The sequence below is a fragment of the Molothrus aeneus genome, chromosome 2 (genome assembly GCF_037042795.1).
Source record: "Molothrus aeneus isolate 106 chromosome 2, BPBGC_Maene_1.0, whole genome shotgun sequence".
NCBI lineage: Eukaryota > Metazoa > Chordata > Aves > Passeriformes > Icteridae > Molothrus > Molothrus aeneus.
In genome coordinates, this window is record NC_089647.1 from 29,515,108 (window position 1) to 29,529,745 (window position 14,638).

The following is a 14,638-nucleotide window of genomic DNA, read 5'->3' on the forward strand; positions in this document are numbered from 1 at the left end:
TGGCATGTCCCCATTGTTATTGTACTCAACTACTCTGGAAATTGGCTTATTCCATTCTTGGAATTCAGTTTGCATTCTTTTGACAGCACTGCTTTCAGTGTTTATATTTCATATTTTATGAGGTGCCTTGCAGGCTTTTTTCATGGTTAAGGATATCTTCATAGATATAAAAAAAGTAATATATTACTTTTGGACATCAACATTAAGTGTTGGGCCTTCTGTTCCTGGATGAGGAACAGACTCACAGGGTGAACTACATTCTTAGTTCTGTGGTCAGGCAGGATGCCCTGCTTTGAGTTGAGATTTTTCTTGATATGAAGTAGGAAGGGAGCACTAGTGAGCCTGGCTGAGCCTGCAGTGGCAGAGGCAGCTGGTTGTTATGATAATGAAATTATTTTTTGTGAGCTTCAGATTCCTTGCACCAACCCACAGTGTTGTAGAAAGCAGAGCCATGCAAATCTTGCCTCTCCATGTTGTGGGGCCGCTTTCTTTCCTATATCATGCCTTTTTCTTCAATGAATGTTGTTAATAACAGAAGAGGCCTTACCAAGTTCTCCTGCTAGTGTTACTATGTGTCCTTGTTCCCCTGACTCAGACAACATTCGGGAATATCCTGTAGACTCCGAGTAAAAGTTTAACTCTCCTTTGTCTGGCATGCAGGCTGTTGCTTCTTATTCCCAGTGAGACAAAGTTTTGGTAAGTGTATCTTAAAAAACCTTTTAAGGTTTGAAGTAGCTTTTTTCCTACAAAACTAGACTCAAACTCAACTCGGGACCTAAAGGGTACTGCCCTTTGTTTCCCTGACAGCTTTCTGCACCTGCATCTTTCTGTGAAGGCCTGTCTTGTTGGATGACTACATCCACCAGGAAAATGAAATGATGATGTGCGAGGCCCATTTTCAGTTGTTTCTTAAGAGCTTAACAATGAAAGCTTACAACTTCTTCCCCACTTTGTTACTTTGCTTTCCAGACAGGATTTGCCTTTACCATATATTAAATTTCTTCTTTGATCTCTTTCCAAATTTCCTTGTGGTCAGAGAATCAGGCCTTGGGTCCTGTCTCTCCTCTACAACTGTCGAACCTATAAAAGCACTTTCCACTTCTTGCATGAAGAACTTGATCTTTAATTTTTAATGACTAAAAGAACTTGTCAGATGATCTTGATAATGCAAAAGAAAGACAGGATGTTGCCCAGTGAACCCACGTATCTAGTTTGAGATATGAAATAGGGCATTGTGGAGCAAGCATCCTACTGTTACAGCTGGGCATAACATTAAGTAACTTAAGAGCCCAGGCATACTGCAGGAGGAGGCCCCAGAGAGTCAGGGGGATAATTGAGTTTGAAAGGGACCTTAAAAAGACATCTGGACCAACCTTCTAGTTACAAAGGCCAACATGAAAGCTGGAGCCAGCTCTGAAGTTCGATCAGGTTGCTTGGGGTGTATGAAGTCAGGTTTTGAATATCTCCAAAGATGAAGCTGCCACAGCCTCTCAGTGTGTCACAAAGTTAGACTGCCCTCATGGAGTGGGTGGTCCAAATATATGGTCACAATGTGTTAGCATGCTGTATCAGTTGCTGGGCTCTTGTCTAGCTCTGTGCACTCCAAAGCAGAGGTGCATGTGTGTGATCTGCTCCTTTGTGTGGGGCACAAACCCTTCTCATATTCACAGCCTGTCCTTCTGAAGAAGCCTTTATCCATTCACCACAGTACCTCAGGCATGCAAACTATCCAGCTGCCAATTGAGGAGAGATTATGGGTTGAAGTCATGGTAAGTGCAGGTAGAAATAACTTGGTATTGACTGGAAATTTTTGAAATGTGCATGTTCATATCCTGCTTCCTTTTCTTTTTCTGTCAATCTTCCCAGGATCATTCTGGCCTAAGACTGAAATGGTTCTTTGTGCACTCCTCCTTACATGCTTGGGACTAAAGGTGAGGCAGGCTTCTGAAAGTGCATGCCCTTTGTGGATGCTTTGAGTTGAATAAAGTTTAGTGGTTGCAGGCAGAAAGGATTCTGTACATGTAAACTGCATGTCTTGTTGCTTGTAATTGTTAGTCCTGTTCAAACAACTCTGGCAACTGGGTTTTTGTAGCAGTTTTGCTGCAAATTTTTCTTAACCTGAGAGCATGGAAGCCACTGGAGAAGGTATTACCTGCATAGGACAGGAGTTGGAGAAACAGAAATCAGTCTGATTGGTTTGGTTTTACAAAGCTGGAGGCTGGGCTAGCATAGTGACAATCGAGTTGTAAATACAGAAAGAATTCCCACCTCACTATAGATAATTCTAGTCTCAAAACACTATCTTGACAATTTAAACTGTTGAGATCCTTGCTGTCCTTGCTGTGATCCAGGTTTCTCTGTTGCAGTTGACACCTGGATTCATCAGATCCTGCAGTGAGCTTGTTCAGCTTAAAACACCTGCAAGAAATTGAATTCCAGAGAAGAACAGAAGAGTTTCCTGCTGGTGTGGGAAGCTTACCAGCTCACCAGTGGGTCTGTGTATAAGTGATAGGGAGTGGGTGGTACTACATGCCACTGTAGGATTGCATGGAGCTGGAGAGTAAAACTGTTGGCAGCAACAGGATTTAAGTCAAAATTGTCTTGGAACCACAGCCTTATGTGAATGCTTTCTTCAGCACGGGAATTTCTAAAGAGGTGCTCATTTCTTCCCCTTTCTTACTTAGGTCTTCCAAGGTTCATAGCATGCTGTCAGACCTTTTCCTTCCAGAGTTTTTAGTCTTTTTAAGTTGTTAGAGGCAGAGTCTAGGAATGAATGTAAATTGCAATTCCGTAACTAAGAACAGATCAAGAGTGGCATTTGGTAGTGAAATCCCATGATTGCGTTGCTGTAAAATGGAAGAACTTGAAGAAAAATGTAATCTGCAGATATTTAAAGGCAATTCTTTGAGTAATCTGTGGAAGAGCTAAATGAACTAAGGAGACTTATCATACCTGAAGTGGTAAGGCTTTTGTTTCTCTTCTGTGCCATTGACTTGTGATGAGAGCTGTAGACCCTTAGTGGTTTTTATTTCTTTGTTAATTGGGTGGGTGATTATTTCAGACAAGAGAGCTTCAGATCTTGTAGTGTAGACGAAATGTTTATAAAGATACTTACCAGCTTGCAGGGATTGGTAAGCACAGAATTACCCTTACAGACTAGGGATTAGTGGTAAATTGGCTGATCTCTTAAATGTGTTGCCTTCAAAAGTCAAAACAAGCTGACAGTGGGAAGGCAGTTCCTTCTACTTGTTTTAGCGTGGTGTCTGTGAGTATGGTACTACCACAACATGATTTTTGTATTTGACTGGACTGATTGGAAGGACTGTGTGATAATGAGGAACATTTTCTTTCAAGAAGAAAGTTATAGATTGTATGGAGCGTATTAATTAGGGAGCAAACTAAGTATCTTAATTAGTTAACATGTTTTTGTGACTAGGTGGAAGCTTCTGCGTCCAGATCAGGTGCAAAATAATACTGCAGTGTTATATCTGTGTTGTCATTACAGTATGGGCATGGAGCATGTGTACAGCTTTTGCAATGTAGTTTTAACCCACTAAAGTCGGAAAGAGGAGACAAGCTCAGTGAGTTTGCTTACGGAGGTGTAGGAAAAATGTATTTCTTCATTCTCTACCTTTGATTTGTGTATGTTTCTATGTTAATGTCTGTCAAAACTAAGAAATTTTGGGTTATAGCTTTTTTTAGGACAACTTTTTTAGGGGAATGAAGGTGTTTGTGGAGGAAAATACTGTACTCACAATGACACTTCAACTGTTGTATGCTGTATGTCCAAGTACAAGGTTTTCTCTGACACATTATAAAACCCCCACAAAACAACAGGCTCTCCTAATTGACAGGAATTGATAATATCTTTGCAAGCTTTAGAGTCAGTTTTAATGCAATTTTACCCAAAATACCACAGCGAAATTCCTTCTTTTAAGAAGGATACATTTGTTTCCAAAATAAGTGCTTCCAATTCATAAATTCAATGCAGTTTTGACGAGGAAGGCTTTAGACTGCAGTGACAGGTCAAAACAATAAACTGAGGGGATCTTTCCAGTCCCCAGAATTCAGGCTCAGCTAAATATATTTAGGAAAAATTGGAAAGGAGAGGGAGTTGGATAGAATTTATTAAAAGTTTTTGACAGTTTAGATATTGTTTTATAAGTATCTTTTCTGTTATGGGAGACAGATATGAAGGATCTGTGTCTTTGTTACAAATTGAAACTTGCATTGCATGCTTCTCCACTTTGCTTCAACACTTTGCTTAAGTAAATAAACGGCATCTCCTGGTGTCAGAAGGTATTGTTTGGTAGCAGACAGAGATGAGGTGCATTATGGTAGGCATTTTAAAGGTATTTAGTAGGTATTGATATTACAGGAAAAAAAATCTGATTAATCTCAGATGGGAGGAGAACCTGTTATGGGTTGCTTGAAACCTTCCTTGGGATTTCTGCTTTTGGAAAGACCTTTTCAATCAGCCTTTTTTTTTCAGGTGTATCCTTAACTTTTTTTCTTCACCTGATATTCAGAATGAACAGAAACAGCACATGTAAAACATGGGAAAGACTGACTGAGTGTTAAGAGTGGAGTTAGTTTACAGTAAGGTTAATTTACGTATATTTAGCAATTCTGGGTTAATTGCTGGGCTTGATTTTTTACAGCCTTAATGATTTTATGATTCTCTTCTTGTTCTGTAACACTGAATTAGGATGGGATTATTTAGTGTTTGACTTTCTGCGTTTGAGTTGGGGAAGGGATTCCAGAACTTGTTATTTCTAAGGCTCTCAGTGTTGGTAGGCTCTGGATGGATGATACAGGACAGATACCTGCCACAAGTGGGTGTTCTTTCAGTTGAAGATGCCTTAGACTTCTAAAACTCTGTCAATCATGCTTAATTGACCTAGGAATGTTCTGAGATCACCTTGTAGAACTATTGTACAAAAGTCCTAATGAGATACAAGAGGCTCACCTAAACCATGTAGAAACTAAAATATCATGTCTGGCTTATAAACAGCTGTCTGCTTTTGAAGTGCAGTCTGTGCTGAGCAGTGGATTTAGGTAAAGGTTTCATCATAAGGGCTTGCTAAATCTACAGCTCCTGGTTTCCAAAATACATTTTTTTTTCAGAATACAGTGGCATAGTACTGTTCTAGAGAAATCAGTTTTGTCTCTGCTCTGTGTGATTTCCTTGGTACTGCTGAGCTGTGGAAGTGTATCCTGGTGGGAAAGCCTTTCTGGCTAAGTTTTTGTGGAGAAGTAGGGTGAGGTCATATTAAATACATAAGGTTGAATATTAGCACTTGTTAATTTGGTTGGAAAAAACTAGTGAGCAGGATAGGAAGGGATAGAATTTGAACTTAAAACACCCATCACAGAACTGTTGGAGAAATCTGTTTCTGTGGACACTAGGGTAAAAAATGGCTTGGTAATACTAGATACCAAAGAGGCTTTTACATGGCAGTGGCATTTTGGAGGAATTGTGACAACTTAATGATCAGAGTAATAAACTGTGGCTGTTAGGCGATAAGTGATATAGGAAAAATTCCTGTGCAACTTCAAAGGGGGAAGTTCAGTTTGGTGTTAATAAATTTGTGGTTCTCTAAAATTTCAGTGCTTAGCTGCCTTTCAGAGGTTAAGTTCTGGTTCAAATAAAATTGCATTTGAAGTGTGATACTTTATCTAGCATACAGCTGACACAAGCAGCCACTTCTCAGAAGAGGAATTTAACTTCAGTGACTGCCTCTGTCTTTGGCAAAACTCCCAGGAATTGCCAATTGGTCCAAAATACTTATATATTTCAATGAAGTTGTGTTTCTCAAAGAAGGTTTGAAAAAAGAAGTTGGAAAAAAAAAGTTTATCACCCAATTTCTGGAAATTTTATGTTGTTAATAGTTGGGTTATAAGATAGATATATAAAGTTAAATTAATATAACAGCAAGCTTTTGAGATATAGAGTAGTATTTAATGAATATTAATTCTACTTCTGTTAATTATTCCTTAGTTCTGACACAGTCTTGGCAGAATGTATATTTGAAGTATGCTGAATTTTGAAAATTTTAGAGATTTAGTTGTGAGGGAATGTATAACTTGTTATTGCAGTAATCTGCTATTTAGGTTTGGGATATCTCCCTTCTGAGCTTTAAGCTTGCTTTAACATGGCAATTAGGGTGAAACACATTTAATTCCCTGCAAGTAAACTGTAAGTAATTATTAAACACTTTATAATGATTTAATGCAAATATTATGCAGTGTCTTGTGGGTGACAGATATTGGGAGGACAAATGAAATAGGAATGCACTGATTTGAGAGCAGGAGTGAGTCCAGGCTTGTAGAAAAATTCAGTGATGTCTGTGAGAACAACTGATAAATTGTGAAGAGCAAGTAGCAGGATGTAATATCATCAAAATACGAGGAAAGGTTTGTGTGGTAGAAGGCTTGTCTGTTTCTCCCAGCTGACTGAGTTGAATTCATTATAGCCTGCTTGCTGAGTGACTGTTCATTTGGGAAACGTTAGCAGCTCCATGGATGGGTGGATGAATAAATTTGTATAACAAAGTTCTGAGAGCTGGAGACTTTCAGGGTAGCCTACAGATCTCTGAGGAAAAATCTGGGTGATATATCTGGAAGTTCCCAGACCCTGCTAGCTCCTGTTGGAAATGTGGTGGGAGCTGGTGTATGTTTCATGCTAGTGAAATTTCATGCTAGTGAAATTTGATTCAGATTTTATTTTTTGTAGTGCTGCATGCATGATGACCAACCACTTATATGCTGGTATGTCTGTTAGAAAAAGTATTCCACATACTGGATCTGTCTGAATACTGAAACACTTTTCCTGCTTTGTTTTACTTATGTATTTCCGAGAGCTGGTGTTCATTGGGGGTTTTGCTAAAGATAGAGGTAGCCACAGCTGAGGCCACAGAGTGAGGATTTTTTGCATAGATACCCATGTTATACATTGAATTACATGTACATTAACTGTGTTGTCATGCTTGGGAACTTCTCAGAGCCACACAATTCTCAGACAAATTCTGTGAAATATATACAGGAAGTCAGTTTGAAAGATGCACCTTTTGTGCCTCATTCCTGCTCTTTTGATCAGAAATGGATTTGATAGGTCATGAGCTTCCATGGGTAGCAAGTCAGTGTATCAGCTGTTTCCAGGCACAGTGAAAAGCTTAATCTTTTATAAATTTATTTAATATTACTAAGGTTTAATCTTTTGTAAAAGTGCCTGATGTTTGCTAAAGCAAGATATATAAAGCATCTGAAAATATTTTTGATGTCCTTGCAATCTTTGAGTTTTTAGACTTACATTCTGAAACTACATTCTTTCTGTGAAAGGATTTGCATTGTTTCAACTAAAAGTACAGTTGTTTGTAACATGCAAACTGGACATGAGCTATTGCTTTGCAGTAGTTACTAATCTGCTGATGAATGAGTCTTGTAGAGATTGGAAAGGATTTGTGTAGGTTGCAAATGGAATATAATGAGTTTCAAAAATGTAAGCAATTTAAAATACTGCTTGGATGTGAATTAAAATGCTCAGAAGCCACACACAGTTGCTTGAAATCTCGATCCTTTTTAGCCATCCATAATGCCATCATTGTGTGTTTTTTCCCAGAGTATGTTTGTCCACCCTAAAATTGTACTAAATCAGGTTTTTGAGAGACATCTGTCATCCTGAGTATCTTACAATATGAATAAGCTCTGCTGTGCTGGAGGTTAGTGTCTCAGGAACTTTGTAAGAATGTAGATGCACATTTTCTGATCTCACAGGTAACATCAGTAGCCATCTGTGCCTCTTTCTTCTGTCTTTAGTAAAGTTTAATGCTCTGTTTTCTGTGGTTTTCACAGGTTCATGTGATGGCTTCTACCTTTTGGGTCAAAATAATCCTTTTTAGCAGAGACCAGCTGCTTTGCATTTTAAGCTTGCCTGCTGTTCTTTGGGAGTGAAAAAGGAGGAGTGGCTGGGCCAGCTGATGAATAATCATGCATTTACCCACTCAGTTCTATCATGTGCTGCTTTGAGCTGTTTTTGAAAGAAACTTGAGCCTCTGACTTTGAGGTATAACTGGTGAGGTTTATTCCCAGGTGATTACAGTTCACATTGCAAAAATTCCTTTTGTACTTTGTCTGAATACTGTGATGATTGGTGTCTAATGTTATAGGTGTACCATGTTCCATTTTGGAGAATTTTGTCTTGCAGAGGAAGAACAAAGATAGCTGGAACTGAGTGAAAGAATAGGTCTCATTGAAGAGCGGGGTTTACGTCTGTTTTTACTGTGTGATATTCCAACCCATGAGTCTTTACATCTTAGAACCAAAGAATACCCAAATATTTTGTGATAACCTAAAAATTGTTCCTCAGGCTCTGGTAAAGTGATATATGATGAGTTATATGAAAGTTCACAGTATTGGATAAGCTTGAATTTTCCTTTCCTGGCTTACATTATTGGTGTTTCGAAGGACTGTATAGCTGTCTCTTTGCTGTGTCTGCAATGTCATGGGCAGCCACTGAAAATGTCAACGAATGGATTAACTTGTTATTTGTCAAGGTATTTCTGTATGGTCTGAGTGTCTGCCTTCTGTGTGTTTGTGAGGTCAGCTCATTGTCCACAGGCAACAGTGAGTGTAACCTGCTTTACTGTTTTGGGATCAGGGTGACCCTATAACTGCAAAGAAAAGAGGGTTCATCTCAGCTGTGTGCAGTTTTGTGTGCCACACTGTGAAAAAGGTCACTTGGTTTGTTCAGCCTGGAGAAGAGGAGGCTGAGGGAAGACCTTGAGTGGTCTATAGCTTCCTCATGAGGGGAAGCAGAGTGGCAGGCACTGATCTCTTCTCTGTGCTGACCAGTGACAGGACTTGAGGGAGTGGCCTGAAGCTGAGTCAGGGGAGGTTTAGGTTGAATATTAGAAGAAGGTTTTTCACACAGAGGGTGTTTGGGCACTGGAACAGGCTCCCCAGGAAAGTGGTCACTGCACCAAGCCTGACAGAGTTCAAGAAATATTTGGATGATGCTCCTGGGTACATGGTGTGGTTATTTGGGCTGTTCTGTGCAGTGATAGGAGTTGGACATGATGAGCCTTGTGGGTCCCTTTCAACTCAGCACAATCTATGATTAAAAAAAACCCCAAACCTCTTAACCACTCTGCAACATCTTTGTAGTCTTTTTTTTCCCTTATTCTTCTTTACATTCATGAATCAGTTCTTTGGAAGAAAATTACCCCTACACATTAGTATCTTCTGTGTTACTGCTTTCAGCACATTATAGTGAATAAATATTATTTTATCAGCCCACTTGGCAATAATGACCATTAACCTGATTCTTAACTGATGGGTCTCAGATGAAATGCTGAATGCACGCTTGTTCCAAAATGGCAGAATCTGCCTCTCCTTTTTACTGTAATAAAGCTGCTTCTGTTTGCAGCACTGTGTTGCTGGGAGACTGCAGCTAATTTTTATGGTGCATATCAGTAGTAGTGATTCAAATTATACATTTCATTTAATAGCTCTTCTTTCTGTTTGTAAACTGCCTTCTGTAAGGGGAGAGAAATTTTGTTTTGGGGAGAACAGTATCCAGACTAGAGAATATGACTGAATCTGAAACAAAAGCTCAGACGGTTCTGTTGATAGCATCATTGTACTTCCAAAGTCACTTCAGGGGGGATGGTGACCTGGCTAAATTTACACCAGTCTGATAGTCAGGTCTAACACAGGTACTCAGAAGAATTCCAGGTGAGACAAAGACATCTCCTCAAACTACTGTTTTTCTTTTTCAGAATCCATGGTGCAAAACTTCAGCATGTGGCGTGACTTTAAAGCAAAAGAACAAAATAGACTGAGAGATTATGAATTGGAAAACTGTGTCGTTTTGGTTCACAACACAGATAACGGTGGCAATTTGGGGCTATGTAGAAAATGCAGTCCTTTTTAGAATGATTGTTGCACAGCTTGCATGTGGATCAGGATGTGCATGTAATTACATTGGCAAAAAGTGGGTGTAATTGGGCATGCACCTAAATGGAAAAATACATGTGTAAGGTGGAATCTGACTAATAAGTAAAAAAATACTCTGCTTGCTGAATCTGTACTCCTTTTCTGGCTAAAGGAGATGGTAGTCCATTTTGTGCTGTTCACAGTCTGCTTAGGTTTGTAGCAGTGTCTTGTTTTTAATCTTGCTTGAGATGCTCTCTAAAATGGGGTGTGTGTGTGTCTGGAGCCTGCTTGCTTAAACACGCGAGTCATGTCAGCTGCAATGCGGCAGTGCTTGGTGCTAATGAGGTGAGCAGCCAGAGCACCCGTCTGCTTATGTTTGCTCATCTCTGTGCAATTATGGCTGTGGGGTTTGGAAAAAGGGATTTGTATTGGATGTGGCTCTGTTTTGGCCTTTCCAGAGTGTGGTTCTGTGTTCTCCTGAGGACTGGGCAGCACATTTCAACTTCCATTTTGGGAGTTAGGTGGTTGCTTCATTACGTTTAATGCAAGGTCTAAAATACATCCTGGTTGGGAGAAGAAAAGAAAAAAGGGAAGTACAGAGGGGGGAACCCCCCCTTCTTCTCTCCCCCCTCCCCCCCAGTTCTACCCCAATTAATTCTAATGCACCTTGAAATGAAATATATCACTTGGCAATCAGTGCCTTCATGCAGAGTAGATACAAGTCTGTATTTGTAATGTAGCATCTTTGGAATACAGTAATCAGGTAATAAAATTTGGTTAGATCTCACAAGTTACAGGTGGCCTTTGGTAGGCACAAGATGCAGATGCACTGTGATTTCTCAGCTCACTTTTTTTGGGTTTTTTTTTAACCCTTAAGGTGCTGATAGCAGTGTGAGCTGAGTTTTTTTGCTGAAGTCATAAATTTTTGCTTTGAACATAAGGCAAATAAAGTAAATATCAAACCTTGTTTGTCTTTTCCTGTCCTCAGATGCCAGATTGTCTCCATTGAGCTTGATGCCTTCCTGTCCTATCCTGTTGTATGCCTATTCCCGCAGCTCGTCTTTCAGTGTTTCTTTTTCAGAGAATTAGCCTGTAAAACTATAGGTCATGATTAAGTAATATATTGATCTTGGTGGCAAAGCTGGCTTTCCTTCTAGTTCCTGCCTTTGTCACAGGGTTCTTCCCTGTTAGCTGATAAAATTATTTCTGACTACTTAATTTAATATTATTCAGATTGTTGAAATGACCTGTTAAAAATACTGCTGGTTTTTTGTGTTTTTTTAAGGATCGTATCTAGTCTCTGTTACTTTGGCAATATGTTGTGTAACGTGGTGCCACAAACAGAGGGATCAATACAGCTGGGACTGGGAAAGGTATGAACTGCATCCTGTAGGCAAGATCCAGCGGTGGGAGGCAGGAACCTCCTGAGCTGTTGATACAGTCGTGTGCAGCTTACACCCATAGAAAGGGTGGAGTGTCAACCTGTAAACAAATGTCCATCACCCTGGGAAGGAGCCCAAGACTGTGTGCCCTAATTAAGTCTGGTCTTTGCTTGGTCCTAGTTTTAAGTGAGTTAAGAGTGACATGAGTGAAACAGCACAGCTGACAAGATGTGTGCTAGGGAGAGTTGTGCTGTTTTAACACTTACTGTTGAAGTCTGGTATCTCTGATCACAGATAGTGTAGTATCTGTGCCTGTTTACCTTCTCCTGGAGACCTTATGACTTAAGACTGGGATGTTTTTTCTCTTCCTTCTTTAGGTCTCCGGGTGAAAGGGGAGCTCATTACTGCTTACCCACAAGTGGTGGTTGTGCGTGTTCCCACACCTTGGGTCCAGAGTGACAGCGACATCACAGTCCTTCGCCACCTAGAGAAGATGGGCTGTCGATTGATGAATCGTCCTCAAGCCATCCTCAACTGTGTCAACAAGTTCTGGACATTTCAAGAACTTGCTGGCCACGGTGTGCCTCTTCCAGACACTTTTTCATATGGTAAGGCTGTTGGATCAAAGAGGTAGCATAGTTGCCTCGACAACTTGTGCTTTTGCAGTGCAAAAGATGTAAGTTTTGGAAATCCATAGAAATTTAGCCATGAGGCCAGTTCCACAGCTAAATGTTGAGTAACCAAAAAGGAAGTTAAAGTCGTGACACCCAGATTCTGGTTTTGTATTTGTTGATTAGCTTTTGATGCTTTGAAAAGAGCACTTGAACTGTACCTCAGCCTTCCAAGTAACTGACTTTGGCTGTTAGTGCTATAATACTTTCTGTTCTTTTCCAATTGCCTAAAACAGCAGACAAGAACTTGGGGTACTAATGTCATAAGTACTACAGAAAACTAGACTTAGAACCTGAAAGTAGATTAAACTCCTATATGAATGAAAGAGTCTGCAAATACATTAGTTTTTGGGAAAGGACAAGAGTAGGAAGGAGTAGGAGTCCTTGTGTTCACTTTTAACAATAGTTTAGGCTTTGTTTCCCACCAAAACAGTTAATTATAGTTTTTTGTGACTGCCTCTGGAATCTCTGGTATCTCTGGTTCCTGACAGAATGCTAGATTAGAGGAACCATTTGTCTGAGCTACCTTGATGCTATTTCTGCTTTTAATTACAATCTGTTAAAGAACTGTAGATACCTCTCAACCTTCTGTTCCTTCTGGGAATATCAGTGCTTTCCTCCCGTTTGTGTGATTGCATCAATAAGTTTTTATAATGGGAATGTGACAAAATGAGAAAAAAGATTGACAAAACCATGGCTTTCTGTCAATTACTATGAATTACTATTTCCATCAATCACCATGAAAACAATTTGAGAAGAAACATACCCTTTCTTTATACATGTGGCTGCTCTAACTTGTTGAGAAAGGAATGAGTTCTTAATTTTTTTGGGGAAGGGGAGACCATGAATAATGCTTAATAATTGTAGAACATGCCAGTTTGATCATAACTCCCTCCCACTTCTGTTGGTGTCTGCCTCTGGCATTTGACAGAAGCATGACTTTCTTTTCGTTTTTGTTTTTTTTAAACCACAAGTAACAAGTTATCAGTGAGAGCTGACTTGGCCAAGTAAAGCAGGGTGTGCTGGATGACATGTTACTCCATGACATGCATTAAACTCCGTGGCAGGGTTGTGATGGCTGCTGCTGGCTTTGTGACTTGGTGTCTTGACTTGACTTCTGCACTTTACTGCATTATGTGTTAGAGGGGGCTCATCCCTTTGTCTGCTGACTGTTCTCTTCTGTATTTCTTGTGCTATGGTCAGCCTTCTTTGAATTGAACTCAAGTAACCTTGAAGTATCAACCATAATTGTGTGAATGGCCATTAAAAGCTACACTCTAAGGTCCTTAGAGATGCAATGAGATTAAAAGTTGAAGTACTACTTCAGGATATAGAGAGAATGAGATACAGGAGACTTAAGCCTTCAGAAGGGGGGAGGTGAACTGACCAGGTCTGGGTTGTTGCTGCTCTGTGGATTATGCCTTGTCATCACATTCTGTATTGCTTTCCTGGGTAGTAGTTTGGATGGAACTGTTACTAGTGTTATGTGTCTGCTGCTTTCCTGTTAGACATTTGAAAAGATGGAAGTTGATAAAGTAAAAGGGATAAAATGGAACAAGATGGTTGAATTGGGGCATTTGGATTTGGAAGATTAGATTGAGCTTTTGGGATTGTGATCAAGAAGCCTTTGTCAATTTGTGTCTTCAGTTCAAAAGGAAGTAGGTCTTAATATCCCACACGTCGCAAACACCTTCAAAGTCTGATCGTGCTCCATGACCAAGGTCCTCCTAACTGATGATTTCTCTGCATTATATAAGCTGTAAGGGTGGGAGGAATGTATGGCAATTACATCCCAAATTTGGCCACAGCAGACTGGTGGCACATAATGTTGTTGGTTTTCTTTTTGCCAGGTGGTCATGAGAATTTTTCCAAAATGATTGATGAGGCGGAAGTGCTGGAGTTCCCTATGGTGGTGAAGAACACGCGGGGTCATCGAGGTGGGTGTGAGGTCAGGGGTGAGGGCAAGGACTATTCTGAGCAGCACTCCAAGATTTTGTCTCATCAAGGAAAGACAGTTAAGAAGATCTGTTAGGTGTTGGACTTCTTTCCAATACATCTAAATTCTACCACCCATGAATGCTGAATATTGAATAGGCTGCAGCACTGGGAAACAGTTTTAGTAGAACCCAGTCTTGGAAAGCCAGGGGGCAAAGCGTTCAAAATTATGGTGCATTGGTGACTTCTATGGGGAAAGCTTTGAACTGGAATAATGGGACGTCTGGAGTTTGTGAAGTTGAAAGAAGCCTACATGGATTTTAGGGATGTTTTTAAATAGGCCTAAAAAATGAAATCTCAGTTCATTCAGTGACTTCTTTCCTACTCAACTTCATCTATAATTAGGATTCCGATTTAATTAAAATCCTACGTATTGTTTGTAAAACTGAATCTCTGTTTTTCAGAAAAATACTTCTGACAGTGTCAGTGGTATTACTGCAGGTTCGGATTAAATTGCACTGTTTTTAGTATTGAATATAAAACAAACATCAACTTAATTTAGTGTTAAATAGTGGTTACTAAAGAGAAACCATGTTTAAATCAATTTCAGAGGTTATTTGCACAGGAAGTTGCTCTGTTTTTAATATATTTTAAAACAAATGTAATAAATATCAGATCTATAAAGAGACTAAAAATGAAGTTAAGGCACAAAAC

General features: G+C 39.7%; 1 protein-coding gene across 8 annotated transcripts in view; it reads left to right on the forward strand.

Annotated features, from left to right (window-relative positions):
• The window catches only part of RIMKLB (ribosomal modification protein rimK like family member B), a 50,575-nt gene that overhangs the window by 20,482 nt on the left and 15,455 nt on the right, over positions 1–14,638 (forward strand). For all 8 annotated transcript variants that reach the window (XM_066572264.1, XM_066572270.1, XM_066572268.1 and 5 more), the window contains exons 4-5: positions 11,696–11,926; positions 13,840–13,926. In XM_066572264.1, the coding sequence (XP_066428361.1) occupies positions 11,696–11,926; positions 13,840–13,926 (318 nt within the window). The remainder of the gene's footprint in view (positions 1–11,695; positions 11,927–13,839; positions 13,927–14,638) is intronic.